Source organism: Hydra viridissima, unplaced genomic scaffold, assembly GCF_058129835.1.
Source record: "Hydra viridissima isolate aposymbiotic clone 2 unplaced genomic scaffold, HvirCarnegie_v1 scaffold_16, whole genome shotgun sequence".
Taxonomy (NCBI): domain Eukaryota; kingdom Metazoa; phylum Cnidaria; class Hydrozoa; order Anthoathecata; family Hydridae; genus Hydra; species Hydra viridissima.
The window spans coordinates 124,893-146,715 of NW_028324315.1; the positions used below are offsets into that span (position 1 = coordinate 124,893).

Consider the following 21,823-nt stretch of genomic DNA (forward strand, 5'->3'; position numbering starts at 1 on the left):
ATAAAAAAACGTAAATCTTTATAATAACAATTATAATAATAATATAAATATTAGTAGTAATATCAATATTACTACTAATATTGATATTACTACTAATATATATATAAATGTTTTGAAATGTGAAAGTAGAAGAATCTTTTTGCTATTGCTTTTCATATGTTTTCTGTTGTTAGCATTTCATATATGTCTTTTTGTATATTATATTATGTGCCTGTAGTATCAGTATTAGAAAATGATTCAAGTATTTTGGTTTTAGGAAAATGCGTTATATTGACTTAATGGGAAAAGTTTTCTTATCAAGGTTTATCATGTTTTAAAATTTTAACTCATTAGCTGACAAAATAAAGTATAACTGAAAAACTGAAAGTTTGAAATTTATGTCTTTATGATAAAAATTTATTTAGCTAAATGGTTATATCTACGAAGTCCTCATCCCAGAAGCAATCATTAAAGTTATTGAGAAAGTTCAAGTTTGGTCACAAACAAAGGTGTAGTATAGTTCCTTATTGAATAAACCTTTAAATGTGCTCACTACATTTTCTTCTGACTGTAACAGTTTCAAAAATCATCCAAAAAAATCAATTACAAAAATTTGCTGAAAAAAGAAACCCAGAGCGAAAGAAAAAGTATTAACGAACTTCTCTTCATAAGATGTAACTGTGAAGAAGATAAATTCTAACCGTAGTGTCTTTTTATATAATCTGTCGATTGTCAAACCATTTAGTTGTAAAACGTATACTTCTAAAGGAAGATGCATCATTAAAAGAAAGTGAGTTAAGGGTGTTATATTTGTGGTCTCCGAAAAAAAAGAATGGTTATTGCAAAGCCGCTGCCAAGCCTTTTATGTTCTAAATGGCACTTGGGTCTTTGATAACTATCTTAAAAAGAAGCATCTAATGAACAAACATCAAATTAAAGATGTTAATTCAGAAGCAAGGACAAAGTATTGGTTATCAGAGAGTGTAGGTCAATCATTCTCTGGTTATAGTAAAACAGTGGCAAAGCCAGTTGAAGTAACTCAAAAGGTTTTGACTGAGATTTATCCAAGTCATCTAACACATTTGGCTATTGGTTCTAAAAGAGTTTCTGATAAGAAAGCTAAAGAATGAGATATTTAAAATGAAAACTTTCTAATGTATTATTAAAATGTTTGTAATCTTCTAGATGGATTTAAGAATGAGCTAAGCAAAGGGGATCCTGTTAGCAGAGCAACAGTCTATCGTAGTTACAAAGAATCCATTCCGTTAGTTGTTGATGAGAAAATCTATCCAGAATCTGTATTTAGAAATGTGTTGCTTGCTAAAGATGTATATCACAATCCTAGTGTTGGACAGATTTGTAATGCTGGGAATGGAGCATCATTTCTTTGAGTGAAGTTTGTAGCTCTCAGATTTTTCTTCAAGTTTTCTCTAAGAAGACACGTGTATACTGGCCTAAAAAGAGATAATTTAAATGATTAAAAGATTATACGGAAGAGCGAAATCCAGATCTTACAAAGCCTATTGCACAGCGGAGAGCAGATATACGTAAAACAAAGCTCAAAAGTCTTATGACCCCTTCACATATGAACGGTCATGTTCAAGAAATAATGAAATGTTCAAGAAATAATGAAATGAAACCCCACAGATTCATTATTGTCTTCTTTAAAACCACATATGAGCTTTAAAGCTTGTTATGCTACTTGGAAATACCTTTTAGGTTAGAAATTTCAAGAAAGTTTTAGAAAAGTCAGAAAATAGAAGATCTCACTGACTCTATTAAAAAGGAGAAAAGACCATCCCTTCAAAAGAACATATATAAGATTGGTTAAACTCAAAAACCATTGATTCAAAAGAAATGTTTGAAGTAATGAATATTTTAAAAGAAACAGAAAATAACGTTGTGTCATTTTACACTGACAATGATCGACATGAAAGTTCAAATAATCTGGTATTATTCTTACAAGTTTTTTATTACTATGCTACTACAAAAAACTGTAAAAATATTTCATTTTTAAAATATTACTTTTCTTTAAATTTTTTTTCAGAGTTTTTTTTCAGACGATGGAATCTGACTCAAGTACAGTTGTGTCAACCACTGATCTCAAAATATAACTGGACAGCGTATGCGGGAAATTTTTTGAAGCCATTTTTGGCCTCGCAAGAAGGCGGCGGGATTAATGAGCGGTTATATGAAAATTAGGAAACTGATGATAATCAAGTATTATATCTTAAGCTCAAATATTAAAAAGTTTCAAATAAAAAATCTTTTTTTTTGTTTTCCATGTTTTTCATAAACATAATGGAATATTATATATTGACTTAAATTTCAAATATAAATACATTTTTATTCAACAAAATATATTCTTACAATAGCTTGTTGTATATTAACTTTCAAATCTTATAATAAAAATATTTTTCATTTGTTTTTGATGATATAAGTTTTGTTAATTGCTCCCTAAGAGTTTTTCCAGTTAGTTTGGCAGTTTGTTCTTTAGCCATGTAATAAAGATGTATTTTAGCAAAGTTTTCTGAAATAAGTTTAATTAGTGAAAATAAATGGTTATCAGTTATGAGGTGAGTGAAACATATGAGAAGTTTATTCATTAACTGTTTCTGTAATATCAAGATGACTATATTTTCTTTTTAAGTTATATTTTTTACTGCTCTTTTCTCAGCCTGTTTATATGGAAAGCGGGCTGGGTCGTTTCCCGAGCCAGCTCGCTTTCCATATAAACAGGCCCTAATAAAGGTTTTTCAAATTCATTGTGTACAATGAATTATGTACAATGAATAAAACAATACAATATATGACGCACGTACAACGCTCCTTCTGACGCGACGCAACAATAGTTTATATGCAATTATTTACGCTAATTACAATTTCTACATTCAAAAATTTGTTTATAGATTATGAATATTTTTAAAAGTGTTTTTACATTTATTTCTTAAACTAGGAGTGATTACCCCTAAACTTTACGGGATAATTAATATTTAGAGATATAAATTTATATGTATCATATTTTTTGATAACATGGATAATATTGACAATGTTTGATAACATACGTAATGTATGTTAATTCACTTAATTTTAAATTATTATTAATCTTGATTTTAATTTTTATTTTAGTATTATATTGTTTATGTAATATAATTTATTATATACAATATATTTTATATAGAATTATTTTATTAAAAAATTATTATTTATAACTTTATATATAATTTAAATTATATACAATATAATTTAAATAATTATAATATTAGTATTTAAATTTCATTTTATTTATTAATTTTAATATTAATTTTGAAAGTTAATTCTCAAAATAATTTTTAATGTGGTTTTAAATAACAAGTCAAAAACAATGGATTCAATTATTGAGAGCTGGAATATAACAAAGAATAATATAAAGTTTATCAAAGTTGTAAGCAGACACCACTCTCCGCTTACCATGCAGTTATGTTATTAACCTTCTAGCACACTGCAATGGGGTAACTAAGATCCAAAAGCTACATAAATCATACATATTAATTTAATTGTAAACTGCACTTAAAAAGTTTATCGAATATTTTGAACTTTAATATTTAAAATAATATTTTCTTTAAATGTCTGATTTTTTTTTAAGATCATTTGATTTCTTTAGACTTTTTAAAAGTTTATTTCATACTCTAGTTTTTCTTTCAAAACTCTGTTTACTTTCTTTCATATTTCTGTAAAGCCTTATAAAATAAACATTAGTCACCGCTAAGAGCTTTGATCGCTGCCTTCTTGGGAGTCCAATTTATGGTTTCAACTTTTTTTGAAAAAACAAAAAAAAAAACAATAGAATACGCTATCCAGTTTTATTCTGAGATCAATAGTGTCAACAAGTCACTGCAAACCATGTGTCAGTTCTGCAATATTGGAATCAGTTAATATTATTTATTTGAAACATTCAAACTTTTATTATAATACATTGAGTTTTTGAACTGAGTTTGTTTTTTTACTCATATTGTTTTTCCGTTTTCCTTTATATTTTAGAACATTTGCTTATGAAAACCTCATTCTTTCATCTGATTCAGAATCCAATCCTCAAGTTAGTAATGTTTATATTTTTGTTTGCAATAAATGTGTATGAATAGATTACTATAAATTTTAGAAGAAGAAACAGTCGCTTCTTTTAAAAAAATAAAAAATCTTAACCACAGAGAAAAAGAACTTAAAGATTTGAAAAGGAAGTCTTGCTAGACAATGCAGTATGCTACTTAAAGTTTAAAAATATTGAAATAAATTTGAAGACTCCACGGGAAGAAACGGCAGGGTCATATTTTGAAAGTTTCGACTTTTTACACTTTTTTTTTTACACTGCATATTTAAAGTTTTTCTAAATTTTCCTAAAACTTCGAAACTTATAAAGGTTTAAAATGCTAATAAACTCTAATTATCAATTTTTAATGGAGAACTTGAAATGGTTGTTCGTTACTTTATTTTAGAAAGAGAGATTTGCATGCCATCCTCCAAATCATTATCCGGATCATTCTGCCAGATCTTTTTCTTCCAACTTATTCCCTATCTTGGTATCAGATTTTGGAGTTTATATTATATTAGGCATAATTTATCCTCATGTTTACAAATGTCCTTTTTACTGTTTCATCCAATTCAAGGTATTAACAGTTGTATTAAAAGCTATAATATGTTTTCCACTGATAGAAGAAACCAGAGAAAGAGATATCACTGAAACAGTGTGCTTCGAAATTTAACTTTTCTGATGAGGAAAAATCTCTGAGGAAAATTTATAGAAACGGACAACCGAAGTTAATTTAAATGTGGAAAAGGTAATACCAATCTTAATTTAATTTAGAAATTAAACTGTTACTATTTGGGGAAATAAGATTTCTTTATTTACGCATAAGCTTTTTAGATGTCCTACTACCGCAAGTAAAGCGAGTTACAAATTCCCAGCCGGAACAAAGAAGTGTACCGTATTTGAGAGAAGTTCGCAGATAGCGAGCTACTCATCAGAAAACTACTTTTCCAACTACTGGTCCGCGAAATTGGTCTAAACTTAAAAACTGACTTGCGTTTCCAAAGTACCACTTTCATGGCTCCATCAGAAGCTTCAGAAGCATTCTTAGTTGGCCTCTTCGAAGATATCAACTTGTGCGCCAACCATGCCATGCGTGTCACCATTATGCCTAAAGACATTCAGTTGGCCAAAAGGATCAGGGGAGAACAAGCTTAAAAGTATAGTTTAAAAAAAAACGGCTATTTTCATAGCCACAAATCTGTTAAAAGCTTTATTGGTTTAGACACTAACTTAACCAAGTTCTATGCCTGAACTTTGTTCTTTAGAGAAATGTGTGGCTATTAAAATGGGCGTTTGATGATGGCTTGAGCAGAACAGGTTCTTTCTTGTCCACTTTTGTGGTGGCATTCTTTATAGCGACTTTTTTCTTTGGTGCTATTTTAGCTTTCTTTACCGCGGGTTTTTTAGCAACTGGCAACTTGGCGTTCCTTTTCACAGGAGTCTTTTTCACTGCAGCTTTTTTGTGGGCTTTCTCTTTGGCTGTCGCTTTTTTTACTGCAGCTTTCTTTATTGGCGTAGTTTTCTTTTTGGCGTGTATCTTTATTTTGGTTTCTTTCTTAGGTTTTTTGACCGCGACTACAGCAGGGGTGGTAGGTTTCTTTGCTGCTTTGGGCTTATCGGTAGTTCTAAACGAGCCAGAGGCACCAATACCTTTTACTTAAATAAGCTCGCCGGCAACCACCACGCTTTTTTGACTCATTTTGACTTGTAAGTCAACATTTTCGTCCGCTTTGTTGTTTTTGTTGTTCTGCTTCTGCTTCTGCTACTACTTCTTCTTCTTGCTTTCTTTAAGTTGAATAAATTACATTTTTCTTTTTTCTTTTTTTGTTTATATTTTTAGAAAGACTAGCAACTGCACTTTTCTTGCTTCAAGGCGTTGTATATTTATTTAAATATATTCTTATTCCCGGTTACAAGACAGTTAATGTAGAAAGTCTTTTCTAGTAAATTTTAAAGCTATTAAACATTATTGGGATAGTTACGAAATTACGAATGCTGTTAATGTTGGTAAATGTGGTTAAAGAGAATAAGAGCGAGGAAGTAGACACAATGTGCTACCATTAGCAGTTAATCATAATCTGATCACAAATGGAAAAAATATAGAGCTATTTGAAAAACCTCTTTTGAATAGAGAATGTTTGTTTTTTTTAAGAAGGTTGCAAAAAATAAACATTGAGAAAGCTTAACTACAGCTTATTTACAATATGATCATTTTAAGTGCAACTGAGACGGCAAAACAACACTTTTAAAAATCGTTACTCAAACTTGATCTTTATATCTTTCGAGATCACTTGCTAATTCGCAGAGTATTTTTGCTTTTTATCATTTAATGCAAAAAATGTAACTTTTGATATTTGACCTTTAACGGCATTTTCTCTTTAAAGTATAAGTACGGTTAGCAAATAACAAAAGTAAGGACGACCCTTTCTTTGGATTTCACGGCTACGTTTTCATACAGTTTTGTTAATAATTTGCCTTAACTCCAACTGACTTTTTTTAAAGGAATCAAACAAAGGCTTGAGTACTAATATTAACCCACAAGCTTTAAAAGGATGTAGTATCTTCCGACCAAAACTTGTCATGAAAAAGATATATCCTGCAACTTTGTCGCTGTGAATTTAGGTTTGCATCAAATACTTGACATTTCGTTCAAATCGGGGTTGCGGGAAGGGGAACAATAGAAAATGACTATTGTTCTTTTCTATTATTCCGTTATTTCGTTCAGATCGGGGTTGTGGGAAGGGGACAATAATTATAATAACTAAGTAAATAAATAAAAATTTCCATGACTGGAGCAAAAAGAAAACTACAGTTGTCTTATCACTAAGCCCTGTAACAATATAAAATTGATATGTTAAATAAGATCTTAAAGAAATAGTTCTAATTTCTTTATCACCGTTAGAATCTCTGAAAAATTGAACAAAAACGTTCGGAAAGTTATTTGAGTTTCTGATTCGGAAACCCGCCTTTTATTCTTAACTTTACGTACAATGTTTTCTTTTACAAAAATCAGAACTCCTCCAACTTGTTTATTAGTATGTCTCTACGATAAAATTTCATGAAAACCTAGAGGATGGAAAGTAGAATTATCTTGAAGAACTTTCAGATACCCAAGTTTCAGTTAAGCAAATTATATAAAAAAGGTTTTCAGTTTCTTATTAAAAAGTATACAGTTTTTCGAAAAAAAAATTTTTGTAAAAAGAAGTTTTTTTAAGTGCACGTAGTAAGTTTATTGTAAATAAGTAAAATGCTATAACAAAATTTCATCAATTTGTAACCAATTAAAGTTTTGTAAAAGCTAGTTGTTGTTCTTTCTTCTTTATGCTTTACTTTAGAAACATTAATTAGCTAGTTGTTGTTCTTTCTTCTTTATGCTCTACTTTTAAAAACATATTAAGTTTTAAAAACATTTTAAAACACTAATTTTATAGAAAAAAGAAATGGGTAAAGTATCAAAAGTGTGGTCTGACCGAATGCAGACCGAATGCAGACCGAATCGAAAAGAACAGCGTGAAGTGCAAGCAATGTGAGACGATTTTGACAGCGAGGGTGCGAAATTTGAAAAAGTGGAACATTTTTTTTACAACATATCAAATATATTGCTTCCAAAATAATACACAAATATAAACTTTATAATGACACACAAGCTTAATAAGCACCGACACTGAATTTGTGTGAAGTCAAATAATTTCAGTCGAAACAGATCGTAATTGTGGACGCCGAGGATATTTTTGTGAAAATATATCAACAATTTTCTCTTCGTCAATGACTTTACCATAGTGGATATGCATTAATGCAAGTGCAGAGAGTCTTTCTTCCTTCATACTTGCTCTCGAATATGTATGGAGCCTGCACAATCCACTAGTACTACGTTCGTATTCGCAACTGGTCGCTGGGATTGAACAATAAATTTGTAGAAGAATGAAAATGTTTGGGAATAACTCTTCGTCGCATTCTTTTAATGCTTGCGTTGCAGTTGAAGGACATTCTTCCGGAGGTTTGTTTTGGAAACGATGTTTCCATCGAAACAACTCTTGGGGAAACAAACCAGCAGATGGTAAGTCTTCTGCATAAAATTTGACAACATTTTGAAGAGATGCTCCGCCCTCTTCACAGAGAGTAGATGGTACAAGCCCTAACAGTTTAGAGGAGAGGATGGAAAGGTCAGAAAATTGACTCTCCAACTCTGAGCTTATGTGGTAAGGAATAGAATGGGGAGATTTCGTCAATAATACTCCTTAGGATTAATCGCAGGAGCATTGTTGCGCATTATTTGACGTCCAACAGTCCTTGGCTTTGTTGGTTCGGTGTTGACAGAACGTGCCATTCGTTCGGCTTGGGTGTAGACACGCGAAAATTCTTCGTCCATGTTTCTTAAAATGTCTTTATAAACAGATTTCACCTCAGCAATTTCATGGTATGCCATGATAATATCCACAGTGCGACCTTGTAATTTCACAGTTATTCCTTTCAAATGTGACAGAAATCGGTACATAGTCAAGAAACTTATAATAAAGTCAAAAGACGTAAGACTTGTCAGCAGTGAATTGGCATTGTCTCTGGATGTTGTATCCCATGTAACATTTGTGAAATCTTCTCCGCATGCATCTTTGTTCGCACCATACGCAATAAATTTCAGAGCGATAATTACGTAGCAGTATGCTTGATAAAAATGCCTGTATGAGTCATGCCGTGAAGACTACCTTGTTCTACATAGGTCAATGAGACCTTTTCTGGGTTTGGAAATGTCTGGTAATGCCTTCATGATGATTGATTGCAGAAGACTCTCGCGCTTTGGACTGGCAAGGAAAAACAGACAACAGTTCTTCAGTTTGGAAATGGTATTTCTTGTATTTGGAAGAGAACACGAATTGGCTATAACAAGATTAAAGCAATGTCCACTGCAGTGGACATATACAGTCTTTGGAGACTCATTCTTTATCTTTCTCTGAACACCTACTTTATCACTGGACATATTTGCAGCTTCATCGTATCCTTGACCACAAATGTTTTTTAAATCGAGATTGACGTCATGCAGAAATTGAATCATGGTGCTAGCAATGACTTCTCCGGTGATTCTTGGAACACAGAGAAAAGATAAAAATTCTTCACGAATGTCTTTGTTTTGATCAACAAATCTAATGCAAAATGCAAGTTCCTCACACTTATGGCTAGTCACCTCGTCTGCAAGAATACTGTAAAACGTAGCAGCTTTTATTTCTTTAACCACGTCACTACGGATGATATCGTATCCAATAATTGTTATAATTTCGTTTTGAATACGCGGAGAGGTGTATTTCGCATTTCGATTACTGATACCAATATGGGAAAGATGCTGATGTAGGATTTCATCATGTTTCGCAATAATTAGGAGCGCTGCCAAAAAGATACCCGGGTTGTATTTTATCGAATTATCAGATGCCGACACTGCTTCTTGATCACCTCTCAGAGCATTGCACTGTCTTCCGCAGAAAAGGATTGCCTCAGCTATTGTTTTTACAATGTCTCGATTCCTTTCTATGTTAATCTTTCTTTCTTCATCAAAACGAGTATCAATATTTTCATTTGGCTTCTTGATTGAATTACAAAACGTCTCTGACAAAATTATTGCATCGCGGTGGCTTATTTTTGTTTGATGCTGTTTTGCCTTCTCGTCTAACTTATGAAACGCGGTAAATGGTTTATTTACGAATATTCTCAAATTCTGTCTTTTGGAGATATAAATCATTACCGAACAATGGATACAGTATGCGCCATTCAATAATGGACTGTAGACCATCCATTTGTAATCCGTCAAGTATCTTGCCTTGAATTGACGCTGACATTTGTGAAGAAATTGTTACGGAAAAATATATCCTATAGGTGCTTGAAGTGATTATTCAAGAGAAAGAACTTTTGACTATCATCGAGTGTCCTCATCACCATACTCAATTCTTTATAATTCATTGTAGCATTCAATATTTTACCAACATCATTGGTGAAAACAAGAGGTTCAGAATCTAATTGTTTGGTAGTACGAGATATTTTAGCGGGAGGGCTATCAATAGAATCATGTTCTAGAAATTTAGAAATTGCGGTATTAGTATTTGGTGCATTTTCATTGAGAGATTGATTATGATTTTCAGCTTGTTTTTTTGTACACCATCCATCTAGAGATTGACAAGTTTTAGCTGCTGATATTCGTTTTCTTTCATTTTTCTCTTGGCGCCCCATAGTATATGAAGAGTGACTGAGTATGGTCAATTTTTCATAATAATAAATTAAAAAAAAAATGAAATTATAAATATATCACATACTAATAATAGCAATCTAAATATAAAAACGAAAATATGTTATCAGATAAAAATTTGTGCAACACCAGTAATTTTAGAAAAAATGTGGATGCACAGGATATATATATATATATATATATATATATATATATATATATATATATATATATATATATATATATATATATATATATATATATATATATCATACACAATAACGTAAAAAACAATTTAAAGCAACATAAAATATTAGTTATCATTGTGTCCAACAATAACATACATAATAATAAACAATATTTGCAATAATAAACAATGAAAATATACGGAATAAATAAAAAAATGACATCTTACTATATTGGATGAGAAATATTTGATGTGGTAATCGAAATGTATAATATTAAAAGTATAATATATAAAGAGAACTTAAAGAAAACAAATTAATTAATCTACGATAGCACCTGGTTGCGGTAATAAGCAAACGCGAAACTAAAAACAAAACTGTTGTCAAGAAAAATCGTACGAACGTTAATGAAGACATTATAGTGTTCATAACGACAAGACTTAGCGACGTCAAAAGTGTGTAGTACCATAGAATAGAAAAATCTAATGAATATGAAACGAAAAACGTATGGTGTATGCAGTTAAAGGTGCAATTTTTCCTATAAAAAATTTAATATATAAAATGTGGACCTTTCAAAAATTGGGGGGGGGGGGGGGGGAGGGGGAGGGAGTGCGTAGTGTGCGTACGGGCCTGGAAAGGTGGCAACACAAGCACTATCCGACACCATCTTACTGGAACACATCATATAGGATATGGATGGCATTGGCAGTTTGGGCACACCAAACATTTTGTCTTTCTTTACAGCTTCGCGGCCTAAAATGACGAAAGAAAGAGAACTAGTGTTGGATCAGAAAATAGACTTCATTGCTCGTGATGCACACCCAATAAGTTTAGTTAAAGATGATGGATTCCTTAGCTTGTTGAAATATAAAGATCCAGACTATGTTGTTAAAACTCGTTCGACTACCACAAAACTGATAAAGAAAAGATACAACGAGACGGTCAAGTCACTGAAACTGAATTTAGGTAAGGCACAGTTTGTAGCTTTTACAAAGGACAAGTGGACTAGTAATCAAAACATTGCATATATGTGTGTATCTGCGCATTGTGTTAACACGGAATGGGAGCTGGAATTCGCAGTCTTGCAGACACGAGAATGTCCTGAACGGCACACTGGAGAAAACATCAGTATTCGTTTGCAGGATGCTGCTGACGAGTGGCGAATTCCTTTTCAGAAAATCGCTGCTACAGTCCATTATAACGGCTCAAATATAAACCGAGCATTGGACTTTCTTGATGAATGGCCGGATCAGCGCTGTTTTGCTCACACGCTACAGTTAGCCATTAGAGCTGGTCTAAAACTTCCAGCAATTGTGAATATGATTCAGGCTACAAGGCAATTCAAGCGAAGTACGTTTGCAATTCAGGAATTGCGTAACAAACAAGCAACACTTAGATCTAAGGATAATGAAAAAACATTGGAAGTCATCATAGACTGCTCTACTCGATGGAATTCCACGTTGGACATGTTACAGCGATTAGTGAAGCTACGTTGGGTGATTGGAGCCGTGCTGTCTGACCGAAATTTTACAACAAAAAGAAATGCGTCAACTCTAGAAATGACGGATGAAAACTGGTTGCTTGCACAAGACATTATACCCATTCTAAAGCAGGTAACAACTATGCCATCTAGCCAGAAATATCCTTAGTTGTCATTAGTTTATCCACTGAAGTCTATTGTTCTACAAAATGTTCGAGCAGCAAAACCAGACGAATACACTGCTACCAATAATTGCTGAAATGTCATCGCTACCGAAACAATAAAGCGTTATTTTCCAGAAGGATTCAGTGTACTACATTGGCTGTCCACGGAAATATCTTAGAGTTTTGGCGAAATAATACCAAACTTTACACAAAGCTTTCTATTTTGGCTCGCAAGTACATGTGCATACCTGCGACTTCGGTGCCAGCAGAATGCGCTTTTTCAACTGCTGGACATGTGGTCAATCGACAGCGCGCATCATTGGCACCCGAAACAGTAGACATTTCAGTTTTTCTTAAGCGTAATTGGGAGTTGTATAACCTGGACACTTAATGTAAAATAAAGTTTAGATTTAAGTGAAATTTTAAATGAATAACATCATTAAGACGTTTTTATTGTTTTTTTTTTTTTTATAAGTACAACTTTTATAAAAATCATTGTTTTTTAACGGGTACCCACTCGTTCGTTGAACGGGTACCCGGGCAAGCATTTTTGCGATTTTTAACAGCCTTAATAAGAACATTTTAATTGAAAAAAAGTCTCGCGAAGCTCGCTGCGGTGTTACATAATTAAAGTTATTTAATACTTTTACAAAGAATACTTACAATACTGAGCAAAAAATGACTGTCACGTTATTCTATCAAGGTTTGATTAACTTTTTACTCTTATCTTCTTAACTTTTAATGCACTCATATATTTAATTAACAAGAAAAATTTTGAATTTGCAAAGCAGTATTACATACACAAGGTATCAAAATGTGTCAGTTCTACACCTTGTACATTATACTATATATGTCACATATGCATTGTTCTCCAAAATGATCGCCAGATTGAAACTCTCCCTACTCCTGATTTTTTTTTTTACATTTAATCAATCATATGCGTTTGTAAGCACAAGTTATGCTGTCAAATAAATCTGAACTAAGTTCTACACAAGTATATTTTCAAAATTTAAATGTATAATTTCTTGCTTTTTTCCTTCTACTTATTTCATAGTCAGCCATTATGGTTGTCAAAATAACCCATTTACGGCTACTTTCAATATAAATTATCATTTTTTAACATGGCGGCAGATTTGAAATTATCTAATTGAGCAGTTTGCCTGATAAATAAAGATATCAGATCAAAATCTCTAACGCCCTATCACCCTCAGGATGTAGGTGATGAGGTGTTTGAGATTTGATGAAAAAATCAAGAATACATTTGGGCTAACTTTGATTCTGATCTTGAGGTTTGTCCTTCAGTACTGTATTCCAATTGCAAAAGAAACTTGTTTAGTCTAAAGAAAGGTAAAACTGAACCACTTTCCAGTTGGTTAAAGAGTATATCAAAGGTAAATGGTAATCCTTCAGTTAAGCGGCGTAAAATAAATACATCCTTTCGCTTTTTCAGCACTTACGGAGGAGATTGTTTTTGTTTTAATTAAAACAAAAGAAAGAAAACTTTAATAATTACATAGCATAATTAACTTTAATTAAAGAAACTTTAAAACTGCAAATTATTATAACTTTTCTATTTAAACTTTACAAGCTTTACAAATTTCTTAAGAATCAAAGATAATAAATTATTCATTATTTTGTTTTAATTTCATTTTCCAATAAAGTATCTAGTTTTTGATTACTTTTAATAAACTAAAACAAGTCTTAAGAATAAATTGTTTTGATTTGGTCATGCGCCAAAGATATAAAAACGATTCACTGTTTTCAGCATTTATTTCTTGTTTATATCGTCAAAATCTTCTCTAAATGCAGTTTTTTTTTTCATTCTCTTACGGTAAGACAGCAATACACATAATAAATTTACTTGCAAAATAGTGTGGTGTTTTTATTTCTTGTTATGTTTTACTCACTGATCTCAAAATATAACTGGATAGCGTATTCAATTACCTTTTTCAACAAAAATTGAAGCCAAAATTGGCCTCCCAAGATGGCGGCGATCGGAGCTCTTCGCGGTGATCTATGTACATTTTATAAGGCTTTTTACAGAAATATTAAAGAAAATAAATAGAGTTTTGAAAGAAAAACTAGACTATGAAATAAAGTTTTAACGACTTTAACGAAATGAAATGATTTTCAAAAAAAAATCAGATGATTAAAGTAATTATTTTGATACTAAGGTACAAAATATTCGATATACTTTACGATTAAATAATATTTATGCGTAATCTATGTACCTTTTAGTTCTTAGTTACCCAATGCAGTGTGCTAGAAGGTTGATAACATGACTGTATGGTAAGCGGCAGTGGTGTCTACTTACAATTTTGACAAATTTTATATTTTCAATTTTTGTAGCAAGATACCAGATATGTACATGCTGCATGAACTATTAGCTGAGTGCTGTGAGTACACACAACTCAGGGGTTCCTTCTAGGATTGTTTAATACATATATGTAATTAATGGATATAGTATTTAATAAAAATATTAAGTACAAAATATTATTTTCTAATATATGTTATTCTACTTATATATTATTCTTTGTAATATTTCAGCTCTCAATAATTGAGTCAATTGTTTTTAACTTGTTATTCAAAACAAATCATTAAGGGAATGTTTTGACGACATATATTTTGTATGTTATCAAACATTATCAACATTATGTATCTTATCAAAAAATTTTTGATACGTAAATTTACAATAAACTATCTGCATTAAATGTTGGAATGCATTAGTACTTTCTTATCATTTCAAACAAACCAGTTTTTTAAAATTCAAAGACAGAGGAGGTTTAATTAAACCAACTAAAAGTGTTGCTATCATATGCAAAGAAACTGAAAGATGTTTCCAAAGGTTGCTTGCCTCAATAAATGGCCACCTTCCAAATGAAATAGGAATTCAAAATGGCATTTCTAGTGCTGTTTTGAGATCAGTTGATTGCTCAAAAATATTTAATGAACAAACTTCTCATGTTTGACTCAGCTATAACTGATAACCATTTATTTGCACTGATTAAACTTATTTCAAAAAACTATGCAAAAATATATTTTTATCACCTAGGTAAAAAACAAACTGCCAAAATAACTGGAGAAAAGCTTAGGAAGCAGTTAACAAAACTTATCCTATTCAAAAACCAATCAAAAATATTTTTATGATATGATATGATATATATATATATATATATATATATATATATATATATATATATATATATATATATATATATATATATATATATATATATATCATATCACACACACACACACACACACACACATATATATATATATATATATATATATATATATATATATATATATATATATATATATATATATATATATATATATATATATATATATATATATATGTATGTATATAATAACTCTAGAAGGAACCTCTGAGTTGTGTGTAATCACAGAGCTCAGCTAATAGTTCATGCAGCATTTATAATTTTTTTAGTGCCTATCTGATGAACTAATGCCTAAAAAACATTTTATCTTAAAAATAAAATCAGCTGCCTACCATGCTGTTGTGTTATTAACCTTCTAGCACACAGCATTGGGTAGTTAAGAACTAAAAGGTACATAAATTATATAGCAAATGCTAACTATTTGAAACTTGAGATTTCTGCATAAGCAAACTAATACTTTTTCTTTACTTTTATTAAACAAACTTAATTTAAGCAAATTAAAATTAAAATTTGTACTTAGTTTTATTGAGAATTTTTATTTTATTATATTTATTCTAAAAAACGAAAAACAGAAATTTAATATAGAGCAACTTTTTGTAAGAATATGTTTTGTTAAATAAAAAAATATTTATATTTGAAATTTATGTAAATATGTAATATTCCGTTATTTTTATGAAAAAAATCTTATGTTAAACAAAAAAACTAGATTTTTATTAGAAGATTACATATTTATCAATATTTGAGCTTAAGATATAAAACTTGATTATAATCAGTTTTTTAATTTTCATATCACCATTCCTTAATTCCGCCGCCATCTTGGGAGGCCAAAACTGGCTTCAAAAAATTTTTTGGTATACGCTATCCAGTTATATTTTGAGATCAGTGGTTTTACTATTCATTTTTTTATCTACGGACGAGAGTGATTTATTCAGACGTATTTGTAACAACAACAAAAAAGCGAAAGGATGTATTTATTTTACGCCGCTTAACTGAAGGATTACCAGGTAAATTATATATGATTTTAATATGAGTTATTGTACTATTACATGTTATTATTGTATACACACACACACACACACACACACACACACACACACACACACACACACACACACACACACACACACACACACACACACACACACACACATACATACATACAAATATTGATATTACATAATATCAATATGTATTTAAATCTTGGTATGGATAATTTATGTTATAATTTTATAATTTAGAAATTTTACAAAAAGACTAAGTGAAAGATTTTTTCTCTTTATGTTTTATTTTTATTATTTTATTTCTTATTTAACTTTATTTCTGAAATAGTTATAAAATTCTCACTATTAATTTTATGTAGAGTAATTTCTCATGGTTGTTGCAAAAGTAAAGCTGTAAACAATATCACAAATGTCAGTGAATCACTTGGAGAAAAAATGCAGAACAAGTGGCATCTGAGTTGTTAAAATGAAAAATGGAATGTAAAAGCATTGTAAGTGGAGAGCAGCTCAAGTTGTTTACAAGTGGAGGTCTTCTCCCTGTAACTTCTCAGAGTAAAAGAAAGAAAATGAATCAGATCTCATTCCAAACTATTATGGAGCTATTAAATGTATTAGAACTCTCTAAAAGAAAAACCAAAAAATTAGATTTTGCTTTATGCAATCACGCAGGTATTGTAGAATCTAATATGTTAATCAAGCAGGTGTTGTAGAATCTAACATTAATAATAAAATGACTGAATTGAAAAAAACTCTAGATGCTTTAAATTAATGTAAACAGGAATGTTGTTGATGGTGATCAGTTAGTCATTAAAGATATAGTTTATGCCAAGAATACACCAGAATTTATCAAAATTGTAATTGAAGGAAGAGGTATTGATAATCTTAATGTAATATTAACAGTATTTTTAAATGGTGGTCAAAACCTCCTAAAAGTTATTATTAATGCTTTTTATCCAAATAATCATTATTCTTCTTCTGAAATATATGAAGATTCTGGTGTGAAGTGATGTCATATTCTTGTCATTGTGGAGATGATCTCAGATGATAGCGGCAATCTCCAAAAATTAATGGCACCTCTAAAGCTTAAAGACGTGAATTTAAGCCTGGCATTGATCTTTAAGTGTGCAAACAGTGTTTTTGAACTTTCAAGTCACTCTAGTAAGTATGCCTGTCTGTATTGTGAAAGAGAATGCTCCCTCGAAGCAGGGAAACTAAGAATGTTGGGTTCCATAGACTTAAGTAATGATCAATATGTATATGATAGAAAAAAAAGGTTGAAAATACAGGAATACAAAAATCTAATAACTCCTCAGTTAATTCACTTAAAAGAAGAATGAGAAACTTTTCTTGAACACATTGTTCCTCTGCCTGATCTCCACATTATGATAACAGTTGTGGATAAACTTTGTACTTTGCTTTTATGTGTTTGGCCAACTTTTCAAAACTTTTCAAACATTACTTATGAGTGGGTACCATGGTGGTGGTTTAGATGCAAACAATGATATTAGATTTATGTCTCTATTAGATGTTTTGGAGATGGATGTTACCTTAACTGCAACAATCAATATTTTACCAAAAATTGTTGGTGTATGTTTTTATTAATGAAATCAGCAATTTTCAGTTCTGAACTGGGTACTAATATTTAAAATTAAAGAATTCAAAAGTTTATTTTCTAGACTTCAACTATATACAAAAGATATTTTTGGCTATGATTTGATGGTTTTATGGAAAATACATGTTTTTGTGTATTACATTTCCTTGGTAGAGAGTAATAATTTTAGCTTAGGTAACTATGCAGAACAATATGATGAAGCTGTTTATCACTATTTTAAAAATGTTTGAGTGAACTATAAAAGAACTATAGGACACTGAGAAAAGCTAAAATCTGCTATAGTAAATTTTAATTTTAACAAGTGTTAACATTAACATCATTTGTGTTGTAAATGTATGGTTTTTTTTGTAAATACAATAAATATAAATTGGTTACCTTGGCTACCATAATGGGTAAAAATTTTGAAAGATAAAAAAAAGCAAAATTATATTTGTTTTAATTTTTGTAGTTATACATATTTAGCACTCTAGATTTATTTGGCAACATAGTTTGTTTACTAATGCATATGATTGATTAAATGTAAAAAAAATCTGGAGTGGGGAGAGTTTCAACCTGGCAATCAATTTGGAGAACAATATATATTACATAATCTAGATAATATTAGATAATTACATAGATAATGTACCAAATTATAGCAAATATTTGGTCATATTTGTACTTTGGAGTTTAGGTAATATTACTATTAATTTATACTTTTATTTAAGTATTTTTCTCCTTATTATTTTTAAAATTTTGCTTTTATTTTTAATTGATGTTTCTCCTCTTAAATAGATCATAAAGCACTCAATAATCTTGTAATTTTTTTAATTACAGAAAAATAAGAGTAGATATTTTTTTTTACAAATTAATACATTTTCAAAAACAAAGAGTAAATAAACTGCCTGATATATGGCACTGAAATAGTTTAACAAAATGATAATTGTTTCTGATTTATTTAACAGATAAAAAACATTAAAACATTTTTAGCATGTAAGTTTACATTCATATGATACTGATATCAAATATTATCTCAATATCAACATTATTTTACAGGAGTTTTCTTCTAGGATATTCATAAAGTTGGCAATATAATATTGTTAAAGATGATTCTTTGGTCTCAAATATAGTCAATGCTACACTTGCAGTGGCTATTCTTCAGTCAGTTATAGTGAGACTTGATTTTAAGTCCAGTTTCTCTGTAATGACCAAAGATTTGTTTAATATTGGATATCTTGCTGTCAAAGCAGACTTAACAGCTCAATGTATATTATTTCATTGATGTATATTGATGTATTGCTAAGGATTCAGGGAAGTTTTTATTTTTGTTTTACCAGCTTCAAAATCAAGTTGCTTGTTCATATTTCTTTAATGTTTTTTTGTTTTGTTTTTGTTTTTGTTATATTAAGCATATTTTTAAATTCTAATTTCAAACACAAATAAAAATTTTTTAAATATTATTTTCTGAACACACAGAGTTCTTAATTTACTGTAAAAGATTATTTGCTGTTTATTCAGTTTCTGGCAAAAGTCTTGGTAAGGGAGTTTGTTAATTTTTCAGACTTTGCATTTTATCTCAAATTCTGCACACACATACTCAAGCATATATATATATGCATTCAAAATTTAGTTTAGATTTCAAACGTGTTGCTTGTATTTTTTCATGTTAATTTAAATGTTAATTCCTTTTTTTTTTACATACAAAACTGGATCTGTTATTTATGGTTATCTAGAAATGAACTAATAAATAATTTTTTAAAGCAATTAAAAGTTAATTGTTCTACTAAATGTAGTACAATTAATTTTAATTGCTTTAAAAAATTATCTAAAACTACTAAATATTTTTAACAACTGCAGTTATGTTTATCATAAGATTTAAGGAACTTGATAAAAATTCAAAAATGCATTCAAAAAAATTTATTTGGCAATCTCTCAACAAAATGGTATTTATTTAAAGAATAAAGTTTTAAAAGTTTAAGTTAAAATGTATACTTGGTATTGTTAAAACAAAATTTCTCTACCAAATAGAGAAGTCTGGAAGGGGGATAGTGTAGCATTCTTAGGAATTTACAGTCTATGGTCTTTGGCTTCCTGTCTAATTTTTCATTATTACCTTTTCTAACAACATATCTGTCCACAATTTTTACAGAAAAGAATGAGAAATAAACTTGCGTTCAGCTCAAACTAATGCGGTACAACCAGTACATTAGTTTTCACCAAATAAAAATGGTTAAAGAAGAAAAATGTGTTGCATTAAATTTTTTCTCTATAGTTATTCTATGAATGAGAAGAATTTTGTAGCACAATTTCTGAAAAAAGAAACTAGTGTTTGTATTTTCATTTATTTAGATTCCATTTCTCATTTGAAAGCCATAAAAAAAGGGCTAAAGTTGCCTATTACAAGTATGTTCTTCAATGGTGATGAAATGTTTATGTTGTCTTGCAGCATACATAATATATTGAGAATTTTTCAGAAACTTGAAAAAGGTAAAAAAATCCCTATACATTTTTTACTAAATAGTTTTATTTTTAAATAGTTTTACTAAATAGTTTTATTTTTAAATAGTTTTGCTAAACAGTTTTAGAAATTAGTGGAGTGTTTTTCCACTTAATGGAGCTGTTTGTATTTTTTGTTATAAAAGCTAATATTTATATTCTAAATCTTTGCTTCTCTATGCTCAGCTGTATACTGTTTTCTGAACGTTGTGCAAGTTACTATTAAGGGGGAAGTACCCCATAAATTAAGTAAAAATTGAAAAAATTTTTTTTGTTTGTTTCGGAAAAAAAATTAATGAAGAACACAATGAAATAAAGAGATTTTGTAAACAATGTCAGGAAAGTGGAGCAATTTCATATTTTCGAACCATACTCATCACGTTTAACCATAGCAACGCACATAACAACAATAAAGCTTCTGATTCTCTGCTTATTTCAGAGGCTCACATAAAGTTATAAATCTGCTTCTAAAAAAGGCTTTATCTACTTTGTTTTTACTTTAATTATCTACTCTGCTTAAATTAAATTTTACTCGATTGCCTCTAATTATTTCAGTTTTTGAACATTCCTAAAGCAAATATTTACTTTGTTTATATGAGTTGTTAAGTGTAATAAGGACATATTTTATCAAATTTTAACAAAAATTAGTCTTAATTATGGGAAGAAAAGATAGAGTCAAGCAAAGAACTAGAACTGGAAAGAAAAGAGTATTTTGTGGTAACCAACACACTTTATCATCACCAACATCAATGACAAGCTCAAAAAAATATTCAGACATTGATACTAGTTCTTCAAGATCAGCCAGCAAGATTGAATATATTAAAAATGATATTCCAAATAAAAATGATGAAAAAATAAATGGTTATAGAATAATTGATGTTGAAATTTTAAACACTATATTTGAATCTTTATGTTGTCCACAGTGCATTAACGATAATAGCTTGGTATTGAAAGAAAACTTTGTGAAAAAAAAGGATATGCTTCAAATTTAATATGTTGCTGCAGTGTTTGTGGATATAGAAAAGATTTCTATACATCTAAAGTTTGTAACCGCACTCATGATATTAACCTTCGTATTGTATATAGCATGAGATCAATTGGGCAAGGGTATTCAGGACTTGAAAAGTTTTCTGCATTAATGAACCTCCCAAGTCCGATGAGTAAAAAAAATTACAATGGTTCTGCAAAGGTTGTTACTGATGCTGTTACTACAGTTGCTAAAGAAACAATGCTTGAGGCTGCAAAAGAAATAAAAGGTAATAGCAGCAACATTGTTGATACTGGAGTTTCAACTGATGGAACTTGGCAACGTAGAGGATACAGTTCACTGAATGGAGTTGTAACAACATTGTCAATGGATAATGGAAAAGTGTTAGATGTTGAGCCAATGAGTAGACTTTGTAAGCAATATCAACTACGCAAAGATTTGAAATCTAAAAACTCAGAGATCTACAAAAATTGGTACAAATCT

General features: G+C 30.0%; 2 protein-coding genes, 1 long non-coding RNA gene and 2 pseudogenes across 5 annotated transcripts in view; 4 read left to right on the top strand and 1 right to left on the bottom strand.

Moving 5' to 3' along the window:
* Positions 1-183: 183 nt before the first annotated feature.
* LOC149877142 (uncharacterized) lies at positions 184-2,155 on the top strand (annotated as a pseudogene). The gene is made up of 3 exons (XR_016448058.1): positions 184-241; positions 686-1,929; positions 2,027-2,155. The product of XR_016448058.1 is annotated as an uncharacterized LOC149877142 (transcript).
* Positions 2,156-2,962: 807 nt separating this feature from the next.
* Positions 2,963-4,927, top strand: LOC149877143 (uncharacterized). Of its 2 annotated transcripts, none has more exons than XR_016448126.1 (5): positions 2,963-3,889; positions 4,000-4,054; positions 4,452-4,535; positions 4,669-4,793; positions 4,880-4,927. It is a non-coding gene; the product is annotated as an uncharacterized LOC149877143 (long non-coding RNA). The 2 variants fall into 2 exon arrangements; XR_016448125.1 differs by having other exon boundaries at positions 4,872-4,925.
* A 2,779-nt stretch (positions 4,928-7,706) lies between these two features.
* On the bottom strand, positions 7,707-10,347 carry LOC145190249 (52 kDa repressor of the inhibitor of the protein kinase-like; annotated as a pseudogene).
* A 783-nt stretch (positions 10,348-11,130) lies between these two features.
* LOC149877144 (E3 SUMO-protein ligase ZBED1-like) lies at positions 11,131-12,087 on the top strand. Its single transcript, XM_090074265.1, has one exon. The coding sequence runs from the start codon at positions 11,131-11,133 to the stop codon at positions 12,085-12,087; it is 957 nt and encodes a 318-aa protein (XP_089930391.1).
* Positions 12,088-15,467: 3,380 nt separating this feature from the next.
* LOC149877145 (uncharacterized) overlaps positions 15,468-21,823 on the top strand; it is a 40,361-nt gene continuing 34,005 nt past the window's right edge. The window contains exons 1-2 of the mRNA XM_090074266.1: positions 15,468-16,271; positions 16,628-20,343. Coding sequence (XP_089930392.1) covers positions 20,100-20,343 — 244 coding nt within the window. The 5' untranslated portion in view covers positions 15,468-16,271; positions 16,628-20,099. The remainder of the gene's footprint in view (positions 16,272-16,627; positions 20,344-21,823) is intronic.